The 15,052-nt window shown below is 48.7% G+C and overlaps 1 protein-coding gene across 1 annotated transcript in view; it reads right to left on the reverse strand.

Moving 5' to 3' along the window:
• The window catches only part of MEI1 (meiosis inhibitor 1), a gene marked incomplete at its 3' end in the record, with an annotated part of 36,080 nt that overhangs the window by 3,757 nt on the left and 17,271 nt on the right, over window positions 1-15,052 (reverse strand). Inside the window, exons 15-23 of the mRNA XM_010148869.1 lie at window positions 12,237-12,411; window positions 11,979-12,126; window positions 11,158-11,415; window positions 7,917-8,082; window positions 5,748-5,852; window positions 3,998-4,108; window positions 3,244-3,425; window positions 1,277-1,358; window positions 613-818 (exon numbers count right to left, since the gene is read on the reverse strand). Of these exons, the coding sequence (XP_010147171.1) occupies window positions 613-818; window positions 1,277-1,358; window positions 3,244-3,425; window positions 3,998-4,108; window positions 5,748-5,852; window positions 7,917-8,082; window positions 11,158-11,415; window positions 11,979-12,126; window positions 12,237-12,411 (1,433 nt within the window). The remainder of the gene's footprint in view (window positions 1-612; window positions 819-1,276; window positions 1,359-3,243; window positions 3,426-3,997; window positions 4,109-5,747; window positions 5,853-7,916; window positions 8,083-11,157; window positions 11,416-11,978; window positions 12,127-12,236; window positions 12,412-15,052) is intronic.

Consider the following 15,052-nt stretch of genomic DNA (forward strand, 5'->3'; position numbering starts at 1 on the left):
TCTGCTTCACAGGATGCAACATGCTGCAAATTAGCTGTCACGTCGAGGAGCTGCACAAAGGCTCAACTACTTCTTCTGAGGCTAAAAACAAATGAAGTAACAGCCTCCAAAGGATAAAGATGGGAACCCAACATTGCTGGAGAGAGTTAAATGCAAACTGATGTACTATCCCCTGGAGCCCAACATCACTTGAGCCAGTTAACGTACACCGAGGTACAACCCCACTCAGAGCACCCTTCCAGGGGCGCAAGGGAAGGATTGGGATTTGTCCCATTTTTCCCACCTCTGTCCCTATGGGTGTGGCATCCCTGCAGAGCAGGAGATGGGAAAGCAGAGATTGTCATTAGTACTCAGGATTTCAGCTATCCAGTTCAGCAGCAGGGAGTACTGCATAGCTTGATTTACCTCCCTTCTCACTGCACCATGCTGCAGCAAGAGCGTTTTCCCTCCTCCTCATCACATGTCTGTAAGGGGTGGAAAATGCAGGCAGGAGGGGAAAAAAAAAAAAGGCAGCCTCTCAGGTTCTGCCTGAGGGTGGTTTCTCCTCAGGTCAGCGTGCCTGCTGGAAGCCCACCAACACTGGTGTCGGTCCAAAAGTCAAATTTTACATACCTGCAACTGGATGTGCACCAAAAGGTTCTGCAGGCTGACAACAAGTGAGAAGACCTGCCGCATGGCGAGGGGGTGCAAGGCAGCATCCTGCGGCGATGATGGCTGTGGCTGCGTAGCCCCCTGGGCTGTGGTCTGGCCGACGATCACCAGCAGTGAAGAGGAGAAGTTCTGTCGCAGGACAGCTCTCAGGAACTGCATGATGCTCACTAGACACGGAGACGCCTATCAGTGTGTGTCAGTGCATTTCTCTCCCCTGCCCTGTGTGTTGGTGGCTGTGCAATAGCATGGGAGGGGGTGAGGAGAGAAAATTTGGGCTTAAGGGCCCACCGAAGTTGCCCAGCAGCTGCTGACAGCTGCAGGCAGGAATGGCAACATGAGTTCCCTTCTCTGTCTCCTCTCTGGGAGACACAATCCCAGTTCACGCTCAGCTCCAGATGTCACTACCATTTGGAAGATTTGTCCAAACGCATCAGAACTCCAGACAGTTCCCTTTTGCCCCTTCACACCATCAGTTACATGCTCCCAAAGCCAAACAGACCAAAGTTTCCAGATGCCCATCAGCACCTGCACCATCCCATCCCACAGTCACTAGTTCTCCCTTGCTGCCTGTAGCATGGTACAGGCAGTTACTACCAGTCAAATTCCTGTAACAGACACAAAATACCCAACAGCAGGACTGGCTTCTTCTTCCTGAAGATAACTGCATTCAGGACTTCTGCTAGGTCTAGAGAGAGTGTCTGGTGAACCTAGAGGAGAATGAAATATAAGAGAATAAAAGGTGCTGGTTTGGATCAGGTAAAACGCTCCCTTACATACCCTCTGCCCTTAGACACTGCCCCATGATGACCACTGGAACACAAGGGAACAGCAACAGGATTTCAGAATTCTGACCCAGAAGGGACTCACATCACTGGGCCCTCAAGTTTTACCCACCACCAGTTGCCAGCCCCGCACAGCTTCCAAACCACAGTGCAACTCCTTTGCCTGTCTTGCTGTCACTACTCCCTGCAGACTCGCTGGCACATGGCTGGCAGACTGCCGAGCGCTCAGTGCAGCAGGAACAGCCACCACCAAACACGGCTGTACCTTAGCCACGCCGTCAGTCTGCAGGACTGAGGAGCCAGGCAGCCAAAAGCCAGAAAAGAAAAGACTTTGGCCCTGCCTGCTGGGGCTGGGAAGCCTGCAGAGATCCCAGGGCTAGGAATTACCACATGGGTAAAGGTGGCAGAGGAGGTCAGGGACTTGGGAACTACAGGGAACAGGAAAGATGGTCTTGAGAGGGCAATACACTGTTTCTCTCACAGAGCAGTCATCCAGCAGTGATGGCATGAAGGCTCACGGAGCCCCAGAAGGGTTCAGGCTCTTCAGCAAGGCAGAGAGTTGGTAGGGGGGGCAGGCATAAGGACTACAGGGATGATTCCTTCAAACCATCTTCTGAAGAGAGAAACGTTCAACAGGAGAGCTGGGAGTACCTCCTGCAACAGGGTGGCAATGGTTACTTGCCTAAGAACTGACAAGCCAAAGCCTTTAACAGCCTGCCATCCATGACCCATGTTTATCCACAGGCTTCCGCTAAAGCCCGTAGCAGTAACACAGTTCAGACGCAAGCTTGCCATGGCCAGACAAGTCCTCGCTATTAGCATCAGCCTGAGATGGATGTGGCCATTTCTCAGAGCCATTTTCCCCTCTATAAAACTGCAGGCTCAGGGAGACTGCCTGGCATCAGCTCACATTCACAGCCACAAAGGCCAAAGGGTCTCTTACGAGGGCCTCCAGGATGCTTTGTGCAGCTTCAGCTATACTGGGCAGCAGAAAGCAGCAAGAGAAGCGAGTCTTCCTCCTACCCTCTCTCCTTCACCCTCATCAGATTAGCAACACTGAAGTTTGGAAATGCTGAAGATTAGAAACACTGAAGCATCCTTGAACCACTTCCAGTTGCCACTGTACCTGCAGTTTCTTTCCCAAGCCCTGATGCAAGCAGGATTCAGAATTGAACATCATGGCACCACCCAGGACATGCTGTTCAACTCTGTGCCAAGGGAGGGAGAGAGGCCTGGGTAGGTACTTCAAAAGGAAATGTTACCCCTTTGTGTTGGCATTAGGAAGTGCTTCCTTGGAAGCTGCAATTCTGACGTCAGCTGACAACTCCAGCTTAGCTCTCTTGTCAAACTGCAACGCGTCAAACACAATGACAGCTGCCCACATTCCTATCAGCTTGTGAATATCAAACACATACATGGGTTTGGATTTCGACTCTTCCACTATCGATCATTTTAGTATCACGGAAGCAGTTTACAACACGGGATGTCTCCCATCCCCAGCCTTCCCTTGAGAAAGGCCTTAAAATGTATCTTCTTCTGTCATGAAGTGATTTGGACCAGGAGGGTTGGGTATTCATTTTTCTCCCTCTAACTCCAATGATTCACACCTCATCCTTCAGCAACATGCCAGCTCCCAGTCCTGCTGGATAAAGTGCAGCAGGGAGCAACTTGTCGACAATAACAACAGTGCAACCAAGGCAAGCAGATTCCAGACCAAAGCAAACCACTTTCCTCTGCTGATGAAGGTTTTCAATTTTTCTTCCTTCAGGTTTAGCCATCCCCTGGATCTGAACACTAGAGCGGGTCTAACCTCGGTGTTGTAGCGATGCTGGTAAAGTAAGAGGGATGCAACCAGCAGCCATCCAGAGCACAGCAAGGCATCCTCAGCTGACAGGTGAGCGGGTTCAGAGGGAGGGGACCGCAACCAGGTGCACTCCAAAACCTTCTGCAGGAGCTCTATCAAGGACACGTTGGAAAGCAGCACAGCCACTGCTGGGAGAAACGTAATCAGAGAGACTGATGGGATGGCACAGGTTAAACCAGTTCCAGAAGCAGAAGCGCAGAGCACGCCCCTGCTGCAGTGAGGCAGCCCCAGCTGCCACAGCTCATCAGAGGAAAGCTGCCCAGCTACGCCGGTTTGCATCTCCCACAGCACAAAGCCACCGCTCGGCCAGCAACTAAAATGACCACCCTTCAGCTAACACAGCTGGAAGGTTGGTTAGAGCTGTTCTCTATTATTGTTTAATTTTTTGAACCCTGGCAATACCAGGACATTTCAAACAAGGCACCAAAGCCCCACTGCTGTGTTTTATGAACAAGAAAAATACAGTGATTCTGTCTCTCAGCAGCCAATTCCTGAATAATCAGAAGGCAGCAAAACCAAACCCAACCAAAGCAAACCCCTCAACCTCATCCCAAATACAAAATGGTCTTTGTTAACTGTAATGCTGCACCTGGAAGGGGAAAAATCCACCTTACCTGCTGAAGCAGTTAGAATACAGTCTCTGACAGCGAAGCTACAACCTTGCTGAGATTAACTTAGCAATCAATACAATCTGCCTCACCTCTTTGTTGACTACAAGGTGTTGTCTGATGAAGGCTCCAGTACATAAAATTCAAGGATGGCTGCAGGAGGTCAGTGTCCCTCGGCCTGCATTTCCCACAGAGATTACTGACTGGAAACGAAAGAACGTGCATAACACAGACACCAACATAACCAAGCACCTCAGCACAAGAGAGAAGTCAGCCAATGGCCAGAGAATTCCGACAAGAGCAACACAACCTGAAGTGAAAATAAACAGAGCATGACACAAAGCAATAGGTACCTGCCCTAAGAGTGCTTGCTTTAGACCGGACATATGGATGATAATGGGGAGGGGGGAATAGCAAAGGGTATATTAAAGGGCACATATCACATTGGGCAGTAATAAATCCATTATATATCCATAAATTACCTGTTTCCACAGTGTGAATTTGATCCTAATATTAGGTCAACCATAAACAGCCACATGCCAGCCTCACATGGCGACCAGACTGGGGAAAGGCACGGAGAGCTGCGCTCCTCCACTCCCCCCATCTCTGCTCACGCTAGGAATAAACGTGCCTTGTTTGCTGTAAGCATCAAACACTTAGGAGCAGTGTTCAGCAAGAGTTTGGGAGGGAAACCAGGACTGCAGGGCTCAGCAAAACTGTCATAGGAGATCTTTTGAAGAGCTTAAAGTCTGAGCAAGCAATTCTCAAAAAAACAAACACCAACACGCCTCCCCACACCTCTCCCATCTATGAGCTGATTCCACGTAGGCCTCACCAGAGTAGAGCACCCTGCACACCCATTCCTGAAGAACAGAGCCTGGGGAGCCAAGCAGGGAATGGAGGCGGTGGCTGGGGCAGGGAGGGAGTTGTGTTGAAAAACGCAGAGCAGAAAGCAAGAGCAGAAGGAGCTGGTAACTCCTGGGAGCTCTGAAATCACAGCAGCTAAAAAGGGTTGGTATGAAGAGGACACGCTTATTCCACACTCTCAGCTCCCTGGCTAATGAATGTAGGAGGAACACTGCATCTTTCCAAGGGCAACACAGGCAGCCTCGAGACACAGAACATTTCAAATTGAAGGGGATAGCCCTGCAAAATCTGCTGGAGAGATCGATTTGTCAGAGGAGGGAAGCAATGAGAGGATGGATCAGCTGAACTTCCCTCTAGTACCCATTCTTTTGCCACTGCCTGCATGAACCTCCAATAGCCAAGTAAGAAGGGAGAAGTCACAGAGTAACGATCACCAGACAAGAGAGCAGGTCATGGTATGGTGAGGAAACAAACACAGCCCGTTCTTCTGTGTGTCTGGGGAGGAGTGGGCAAGTCCTGCAGCGGGTTGGGTTCCATGTACTGTGGGCCCACACTCCAGGAAGAACCCAGGGTTCTGGTCCCTGATGGCTGCTTCACAGGACAGCGCTGTGGCCTGAGCCTCACAGGAGTGTGTTAGCAAGTGTGGACAGGGAAGGATGTTTCGGGAAGCTCATCAGCGATACTGTCATGTGCAAGTCAACAGCAGTCACAGGCCCTGAAATCATGGGACGGCCAGGCGAATAGTTTGGCCACCCCATGAGGTTTCAGACAACGAAGGTATATTGTAAAAGCAAAAGGCAGAGAACCTGGGTTTTGTTGGCTGAACTGGTAGCCAGGACTCTCGACAATGCTCTGGCTATGCAAGTATTTCAAACCTTCTCCCACAGGACAAAGGGACGGCCACTAATCATCTCACAGAACAATTAACAAACACAGATCAAAGCTCCCTGGGAGAAGATGGATGCACAGACTCACCCTGGTGAAGCAGCTTGAAATCTGTGCTGTCCAGCTCCCTCACACCTTTGCTCCGCAGCTGCACCAGGAAAAGGAGGCTCAGCAGAACAGGCAGGTTCCTGTTAGCTAAGGAGGGCACAGACAGCTTAGCTTGTCAGTGAACTCTAAACTGTTGGACCTTACAGAGTGCCAAGAATTGTTAATTTTCCAGCTCAGGAATGAGGGTGTTAGGGGAGGGAGAATTCTCCCTTCACACACACACAGAGACTCCCAAGTTAATCCTCATCTCTGTCCCCTCTGGATCAGGCCCCCTTTCTGCCACTGTGGGCTGGCCCAAGTTACACCCTGGATCCTGCCAACACCGTTCTAGGCACAACTAGAAAAGAGGGGGGAGAAGGAGGCTAGGGTCTTTTACACCCCTAGTGAACCACACGAGGGGCATGGTCACTGCACATTCAAACCAACACCTCTAATAAGCCAGATGTCACCAGCCCTTCGCAGACCGCCTCTTCCCACCTACTCATCATCACTGACACGCTCTGACAGCAGCCCAGCACCTCAGAGGGCTCACTGCACAGCATTCGTTCTCCAGCGCCTTCTGAGGCTGGAAAACGCTGTCCATCCCACCCCCAAGGCAGAGCAGAGACAGCAGAGCCCCACACGGTGGGTCTGTAGGCGAGGAGAATGGAGCCTCCCAGCCTACCAACCTCCCAGAGCAACCCCCTCCCTGGTGTACTCCCCCCCTGCAGCACCGTGAAGGTTTTGCAGTGTGGACACTCGCACCTACAGCAGCAGCTATCCCCTCCAGAAAATGTCTTCGCACGGGCTCAGCAGTTTTCCGTTTGGAGGAGGAAACATTTATGGGTGTCTTTAATGTTAACATATTCTTGATGAGGTCCCACTGTTGGGACTTCTTGTTGTCTAAGAGCAGGCTACTGTTTGACCAAGGGTGCAGATCTCCCAGAGTTATCTGCCCCAGAGCTGAGAGAGCTGCCCGTGTGCTGGGAGACAAGGAAGTCGCGTGTTTGACTTTCTGGATGGGGCTGGCAGCTCCAACTCAGCTAACAAGTTCAAGATGAAGAGGAGCTGGGGATATGAGACATAGCAGAAGGGCCCTAATCTTGCAAAAGCCCATCTAGCCCAGTGTCCTGTGTCCATCACCAACAATCTGGAGGAACAGGTCTGACTCCCACAACAGCAAATGGACAATCTACCTCCCCACAGCCCCTGCCACCCCTAGATCAGGGACAGAGGGACACCACAACTCCAACAGTGCACAATTCCAACCAAGATCATATCTGGCAGATGCCAACATTGCCTTCTTTATCCATAACCTTATAGCCTCCTGCTCTACCATGCTCCTGCTTTCAACTCCCTTCTTCTCCAGCCTACTGACTTTGCTGGAGGGAAGGCAAAATCACCTTCCCTCTTGTTGTTTCCGTCCCAGCACAGCAAAGCACCCCAAACAGAGCAGGGTTGATACCGGCCCCCTCAGGAACAAGCGAAAGCTGTGCTGGGCCCCCATCCCAGAGGAGCCAAGCACATCATAGCACTGCTCCCTTTTTCATTTTGAGCTCACAGGCTGCTTTGCACAGCACTGTTCACCGTGGGACAAGAGTCCCAACTCCACAGCCAGGGCTAGTAAGGAAAACAGAGGGATCTCCTCCAGTCACAACCCTGTTAAATCTTTGAGATTTAATAGAATTATGAGATCTGGTGATATCACAGTTCCTGTTTGGAGATCAGTATCATGACTGATTCAAACAATCTCTGCTCCCTGTGCCCTGAGAACCAAGTGTACTCAGGCACACCGAGCTGTTTGGCACAGAGAAGAGGCAAAAAGGAGGATGTCTTTCAGTCGCCAGTTGAGCCTCTCCTCAAGCTGGGGGATTTGCCAGCACAGCTCTCCACCTGAACGCTTACCACAGTGTAAGAAAACCTCGCCTTGATTTAACAATCACAGTTTGAAGTCAGTACAACCTAAATCAGAAAAAAAAGACTCACTTCAAAACAAGAATCTCTGGAGAAGGAGAACTAAATCAACACAGTTCTGTCCGTAAATTTCCTCATGCAGATAAGTACTGGAGCTACATCAGCTGTTCAAAACCACTTTATCCCAAGTTCCATCCCTTCAGCCATCTACCCTGCTAGTTGATCTTACAGCGAGGCCAAGTCACAGAAGGGAGTCACCTTGTAAGGAGGCTGAGCTGCTCTCTACCAGCAGCTGCTGCAGAATCTGTAGGAATTGACTCCGGAGGAGGTCACAGACAAGGACATCCTCATTTCTTTCCAGAAAGGTCCTTAGAGTGATCAACACCTTCCAAGCCACCTCCACAGAGCTTGAGCAGACCAGGTCCTGCGAGGGAAGAAGCACACACATTACCTTTCTGCCCTGATTAAGCAGAATTCACTGCTATTTAATACCATTATGCTAATCTGGTGCCTTGGGAAACAGCCTAATGGAGCACCGTTCAGATTAAGTACGTCCTGATTAAACAGAGAACTGCATAAAGCGGATGGACTCTCGTCTGATAGGCACCTCTGAGGAATATCCTGTTTAAAGAAGGCATTCAGCTAAGTAACTCCTGTCCAGCACACAAATGGAGGGGTAACATACACTTAAGGTCCAGGTTTTAGGCAAGTGAGATCCTAAAGCCAAGCCAGGGCCCTGTTTCCATGCACACAGAGCCTCTGGCACTTCTGCTCTCCTTGTTGTTTTGAAAAATCAGGTTGCATATTAAAGATGGTTACCTAAAATCAAGCTTATGAGTCAGTCCATAGTTACTCATTTTCAAAATGCTGGCAGCCTTGTATCTGCAGTAGCAACGTAACAGCTAAACTGCAGGAAATGTACATAAACCAGACAAGCAGTCACTCACTCACAGAAAATGGAGGAGTAGCATACACAGAAATCAGCCCACAAGCCTTCTCCTTGACTACAGAGCTCTGTATGGAGCCTCCGAGCTGCAACCCATGGCCACTAGCCTTCATTTGGGCACACTTTTGTCATTAAGGGGTTTCAATTCACCTTCCCAGCATGTGCAGATGCAGTTCCATAAAGATCAGGCAGAAAATGTCTGGTGGTGCTGACATAATACGATCGTCACAACAGGTATTATGCCAGCGCTAGCTTTCCTCTCCTCCCGCAGCAGTCCTGGCTACTGCTCTGCAAATGGTACAGCTGAAAGAGGTAACCAGAGAACTGCCTCAGCCACCAAGCCTACAGCCAGCCGGGACACCCTGCCACCTTTTCCAGCTGCCTTTCCCCGTCACATAGCAGTCACGCGCTCAGCCTGGATGATGGAGAGGAACTGACTGTGGGACGCTGCACCCAAGGACAGCTGTGAAGGTAAGAACAGGCTCCCTGTGACAGGAAAACCTCTCTAGTTCTGAGCCTGATTCCTGCCCATACCTGAGAAGTTCAGGAATAAGGGGGCAGGGGGCTGTCGGCACAATCAGCTCCACTGACATAGATCTGCTCCATAGGACTTTCAAGGATGCAATCTAACGTCAGTCAGCCCATCTCCATTCTCTGAGAGAGCAGCTCAGATCTGGAGCATGGAGAAGACAAGTGGGACAGCGTGTGATCGCAGCCACATTCACCCCCAGATGAACACACAGAGTGCAAAATGGCACTAACCAAGGGCCACAGCCTTCCTCGTCCTGGTAAATGCATCACTGGGTTAACATCTTCCTTCCTACTCAGGAGCTCAAGGCCTCAGATGAAGCCACTAACCATCTGTTCTATCTAATCCAGACAATTATTAAAAGCAGATAAGGAAATAAATCATCCTTGGAAGGACATTCATTTCTGTGTCACTGTACTATGCAGAGGCCTTTCCATTTTACTAGTGTGTTCTCAGGCTGAGGTTATTCACCTCATAAGTTTTGTTTACATCTGACAGTATATTTATCCCAGGGTATTGCACTGTTTTATTAGCCCTTCTAAATTCAGATTGATTATTCTCTTCCCCAACTGAAAGGTGAATTGTCAAAGCCTGTGATTTATGGTAACTCACATTAAAGACCAGGACAGAGTTAAATTAATTTATTTCTGCAAGAGCACATGTCAAGACAGAAAAGGGAAAGAAGTCACTGTTTCTCTTTGGCTTATTGATAGACCTGTGATGTATACACCTGCTTTAGCTTATGGAGTGATAGGTTCCAGAAGTACTGCCAAAGTTAACAGTGTAGGCAAGTCTCATGAGATACCTCTCCTTAATTTGTACTGATATATCAACTCATTGATCACTTTTGCTAATGCTCTGCAATAGTATCAAGTGCCTGGATGTTGCTACCTACTCTGCAGTATCACCCTAACCGTGAAAGAGCTGCCCAACGCGACAGCCCTCCTGTCAGTCATTTCAGTACTCTGGGATATTAAAATGTACACCATGGCCTCTGAGGTCAGATCAAATACACACCCATCTGCAACAACCCATGGGTGCCCCCTCAGAATCAAACTTTGCTTCTTCGCTGCCTGCTGACATGGGTTTCTCTTCTCCATCATACATGGGTTTAATTTCTCTAACAGGCTGGAGAAGAAACATCACAGCTCTCCGCTTTTTCCTTTACAGGCAAATCTCATGTTCCTGGTGGAAATGTTAGCAGGTATTGACTGTTTGACTGGTCATGGGCCAAGTGGCCACTGATGGGGAGGGATGACAGGGCAGGTGGGAGAGGTGGAAGTGAGGGAAGGCCTCTGAGCAGCCATCACAACCCGGATTCTATCATGATTACGTGGGTTAACAAAAATCATTATGCCAGCTAAAGGCAAGCACACTAGTCCTGCTGCTTCAAGGCCCCTTTCTCCCCTGTAACGATTAATTTTCCCTATCCCAAGATTTCTATTTTATCTTTTAAGAGCAATAAAACATGCTGTTTGCAGTCCTGAAAACTCGAGAGTGCTGCAAAAATCTGACAAGACTCTCCAGTTAAAAACAAACAATATTAAAACCCCAATCAAACAGAAAGCTGTGCCCTCAAGACCTGTTCTCTGCACGCTGCTTTTTCAAAGTTCTTTGTTCCTCATACCCTTCTCATCTATCAGCAGTAAACCATTGCTCCCAAATTAGCAAAACAGCATCTTGAAAGGCTGCCACAGAAGGAACTAGAGCATCCAGCTGTATATCTGGATAGAGAAAGGAATGGGGCTTTTCATGGCATACATCAGCAGCCCCCTTCAGATCCCTTCCTAGCCAACTCTCGAGAGATCCCATTCTATCCCAGTGGCTGGATGACAGAGGAAGAGCTAACACACATGCACAGCCCCATTTTCCGTATCGGGCTTCCCTGGGAGGTGGAAGTCTGTACACACATGGGCCCTTCCAGCAGAATCCTTGGCCTCGTAACAGCTCTAAGAGCTTCAAGAACCAAAACGCCCCCTAAATCACGGCCAGGATAGCAGCCCGGCCTTGTGAAAGTCACGTACCAGTAAAATGAGTAAAATGCTGGAATTGCTCTTCAGGATGGGAAGTAACGGGTTAGCACTGTTCAGCTGATCCGGCGTGCCAAAAGCAGCTTCTTCAGTCTCGGTTTGCTTGCAGTCTCCCCAGGAAAACCAGAGCTGGAGGACTTGGTGTCCAAATCTCCCCATAAGTTCAGGGTAGCGCAGGAAGAATTTCAGCAGATACACCAAGCTCAGATCTGGAAGATTATCCAGGAGCCTCCTTATGGTACACAACGACCTCTGGTAAGCGTGTGGGAGGGAAAGGGGGAGAGAGAACAAAATAATCACTAGATGCTGAATATCAAACAGCTGAAGTGATGAGAGTTTACTGTGAGGAACAGTCACACTGCCTTTTAAGTAGACAATCAAATATATCAGTTAAACATCATTTTGTGAAGCCCATTTGCATCACAAAGGCTGAGAAATTTGTAGGCTTTGTACAGCACTCAAAGCTGTGCAGCAGCAAAGAGCCATGTGGGAACACTAGAAAGCCTGCTGCAGAGGCTGTAGATGTGTTCAGGAGACTGAAGCTATGAAATTTATTATATTCCGTGTGTGAATTCACAGCCTATCCAACGCATTTACACTTCCCACACAGGCACAAGTTTACTCAGTCTAATCTACATTCTCTAGTGGCTTTTCACAGCTAACTTTCCGCAGTGTGGATGCACTGCACGCTCTTCACTCATTCACTGCTCACCACCTATGTCAAAATGCTTTCTGCAAGAGGGCTGATGGGAGCGGGGAGAAGCCTTAGTTTGAACAAAAAGGGTCCAAGGGGTAGGAATGAAATCTTTTTTTACCAAGTCCAGGGCTTGACCTTTGTCCTGGCTGACAGCAAGGAGGTAAAGTGCAGCTCTGAGTATGTATGGAGGGGGACAGTCCCCACGGTCCTGTGCTGCTAGGAGGAAATTTCTTATGGCTAAAAATAATTCTGCTTCTGGGACAAACCTGCATTCAAGGAGATTGGAGTGGAAACAATAACATTAGACATGCCTTACCCACCAATACATGGTATGCAGTGGCCATGTAACCACTTGCCTTTTCTACTTGTGGCTCACCTGTCCCCAAGGGTGTAGGCAAAGTGTAAGAGTAGTATGAAGCAGTGTTGGTGGCTGCAAAGAGGCTGATCCAAAGAGAAAGGCTCAGGGGTTTCAGCCAGGAGGAGAAGGCTTTCAGCAACGGTGTAGTTTAACTGAGGCAGACCCTTCTGCAGGAGCTCAGACACCTCTTGCTCTGGAAAGAAAACTAACATGAGCAGGCAGGCAGTGAGGAGGAATGCCTGTGACAGGCTGGAACAGGGGGATGGAAGCATCTGCCTGCCCTCACTCAAGCACGTTAAAATTAGAGAAGCTCCTGATGGAAGAAATATCAAAGTCAACCTACTGCCCCAGAGTCTGCAGGCAGCAAGCGCACCCCTGATTTGGCATGGATGGCAGTGTGAGACCTGATTTAATGGAGCTGGCTCTGAGGATGAAAAGACACTTCTGTTTGAGGTTCCCAGCTCTTTGCTGATGCTGCCTGTGTGGTGACCAACCACTGCCAGTGGGAAAAGTGGTGTATGCGATGTGGAAACTTTCATCTCATTTATTTGGGACGTACCTATTATGGGAAGTATATAGTATAGGCAGGAAAGCTTTACAGAGAGTGCCATTGGAAAAAACAACTTTAATCTGCAGATATGGGTGACGACGTGGCAAGTAATATTGTTTCAGTTAAGCCACGCACAGTTGTGCTAATAAATGTCACCACGTAAACAAAACCATGGGCGGATGAAATGCGTTCTTTCAGGCACAGTTCCAAACCCTTTAAAGGGCATTCTCTGAGGATTATCTCCTTGCTGGACCAGCTTAAACAAACAGCTGGGGAAAAAATAAAATCTCTGCACAGAGCTTATGTACGACCTCCCTTCCCTCCTCCTTTGTCTTTTTTAAAGTTATTATTGCACCTATTGCCTAAATAGAGGGTGGCAGGGCCTCAAAATAAATGAAGCAATTTGTCTCTTTCCCCAGACTTGCCCTCCTGAGAAGAAGTTCTCTCCTTCTCTGTGGCAGAGTAAAGGCTCAGGCACAAGTTGCAGAGGAAGCTGGAACAGGCCTGATTCAAGGCAGGATTACTGTGAAGAAGAGCAAAAAGAAACAGTGAAGAAGGCTAAAAGCATCCTCTTCATACTTCTAATATCACACGCTGCCTGCCAGAACCTCAGTTTACTGAGTGATCACATACAAGCACCTGTCCCATGACAATAAGGCCCCAGGAGCCAACCTCGGCTTCCAGGAAAACAAGGAGTTCCCTAAGGCCAGCCAGCTGACAGATGTGGTGGGTGTACGTGGTGACAACAGTGAACATCTTCACATCCTTGGGACACTATGGATACAGTGGGGCACTCTCAGTCATTGTACCTGGTGTACACAGGGAGTCCTTTAAAGGCAGGACCCCTAACACTGCAGAGAATGGGAGGTGTTTGAGGGTGGCTCCTGGTACCTGATTCCACTGGAAAACACCAGTAAGGGGATTTTGTAGTCGTGGTGTTTCCAGGGATGAACAATAAAGAATACCAAAACATTAACTAAAAGGGTGAGAGAACAGCTCTATTTCCAGGAATTTCTCTCTCTCCAATGATTTCCTTGCAGAACAGGACATGACCAAACATCTCTGCCCTGTAACACACCATCCCTGGTGCCCCACACTACTGTATTCGGAGGCTTAGATCACTCCCACACACACCATTCCCAGGCACAAACACCCCCGCTCCAAGTTCCACAGTGGTAACCCGGACTAGATGTGCTCCGTATTTTGTTTCTTCTTTCAGTGAGATGCAGTCAAGCAAAGAGGAGGTAAAACATCTCTGCAGACTGACAGAGAGTCTCTCCAAGTGCCCCTCAACCTAGAAATCACAGCCTCTGCTACATAAGTCCCTTTGCAATGTCTGCTGTTGAAGTCTTCCTCCTCCCTCCCGTTTCTTACATTTTATCATGGTATGAGGAACAAAGATAGTGGTAGTATGTGCCTAGGAAGCCAGAGCTCAGATGGAGCTGATGCTACTGTTACTTCTTTTCAAAACACTCACCGAGGTGACTACTCCAAAGTCAGGCTGCTTTATCTCTAAATGTGCAGCTCACGACGGAGCACAGAATTCTCACAACGCTGTGTAAAAAATCCACTCGCTCCCTGCCCGACTGCTTCTCCCACATCCAGCTTTTCCATTGTCAGCTACCACTTACATTTTGCAATAACATACAACCACTCTTCAGTCTCCCGTCTTGCCTAATCAGGTGCGTTAAGAGAAATTTGTGACTCGCTCACAAGGCACACCTCACAGTACCTTTGTACAGAGCAAAATCTGGCCTTCAGCTCCAGCGTCAGTCGGATGAAGAAGGAGGATGCTAGACAGAAAGCAAGGCAAAAGTGTCAAAGGAGGACAGAACACGTACGATAAGGGAATAGAGCAGGCAGGTCCCATCACCATCCCCACATATCTCCACGCAAACCTGGTGAACGGGGCAGGCCATCCCACTAAGGGTACATTTGTTAGGCTTTTTCTCCCAAAGCAAACTACTCTGAGTTTGGTTTGGAGGGGAGTATCTGAGATTCATTTGTTTTCTCAGGAGGAGAAGGGAAGATCTGCCAGCTTCACATGTTTAGAACAGCAGAATTGTCTACATCACCTCTCTGATGTGCAAAGAGTAAGGGATACACAGAGTAAATAGGATTTCTACACAGTAAAAATCCCACCAACAATTCCAGCATAATCCCTGTCTACAGGAACAGCCAATTATGAATATTCCAGAGGAAATGGTAAAGCTGACAACTTACTTATCTAAAACAAAATCTGTCCCATCATCATTGCTACACCAAATAACTTTTTCATCCTGCT

The sequence above is a fragment of the Eurypyga helias genome, unplaced genomic scaffold (assembly GCF_000690775.1).
Source record: "Eurypyga helias isolate BGI_N326 unplaced genomic scaffold, ASM69077v1 scaffold20160, whole genome shotgun sequence".
Taxonomy (NCBI): domain Eukaryota; kingdom Metazoa; phylum Chordata; class Aves; order Eurypygiformes; family Eurypygidae; genus Eurypyga; species Eurypyga helias.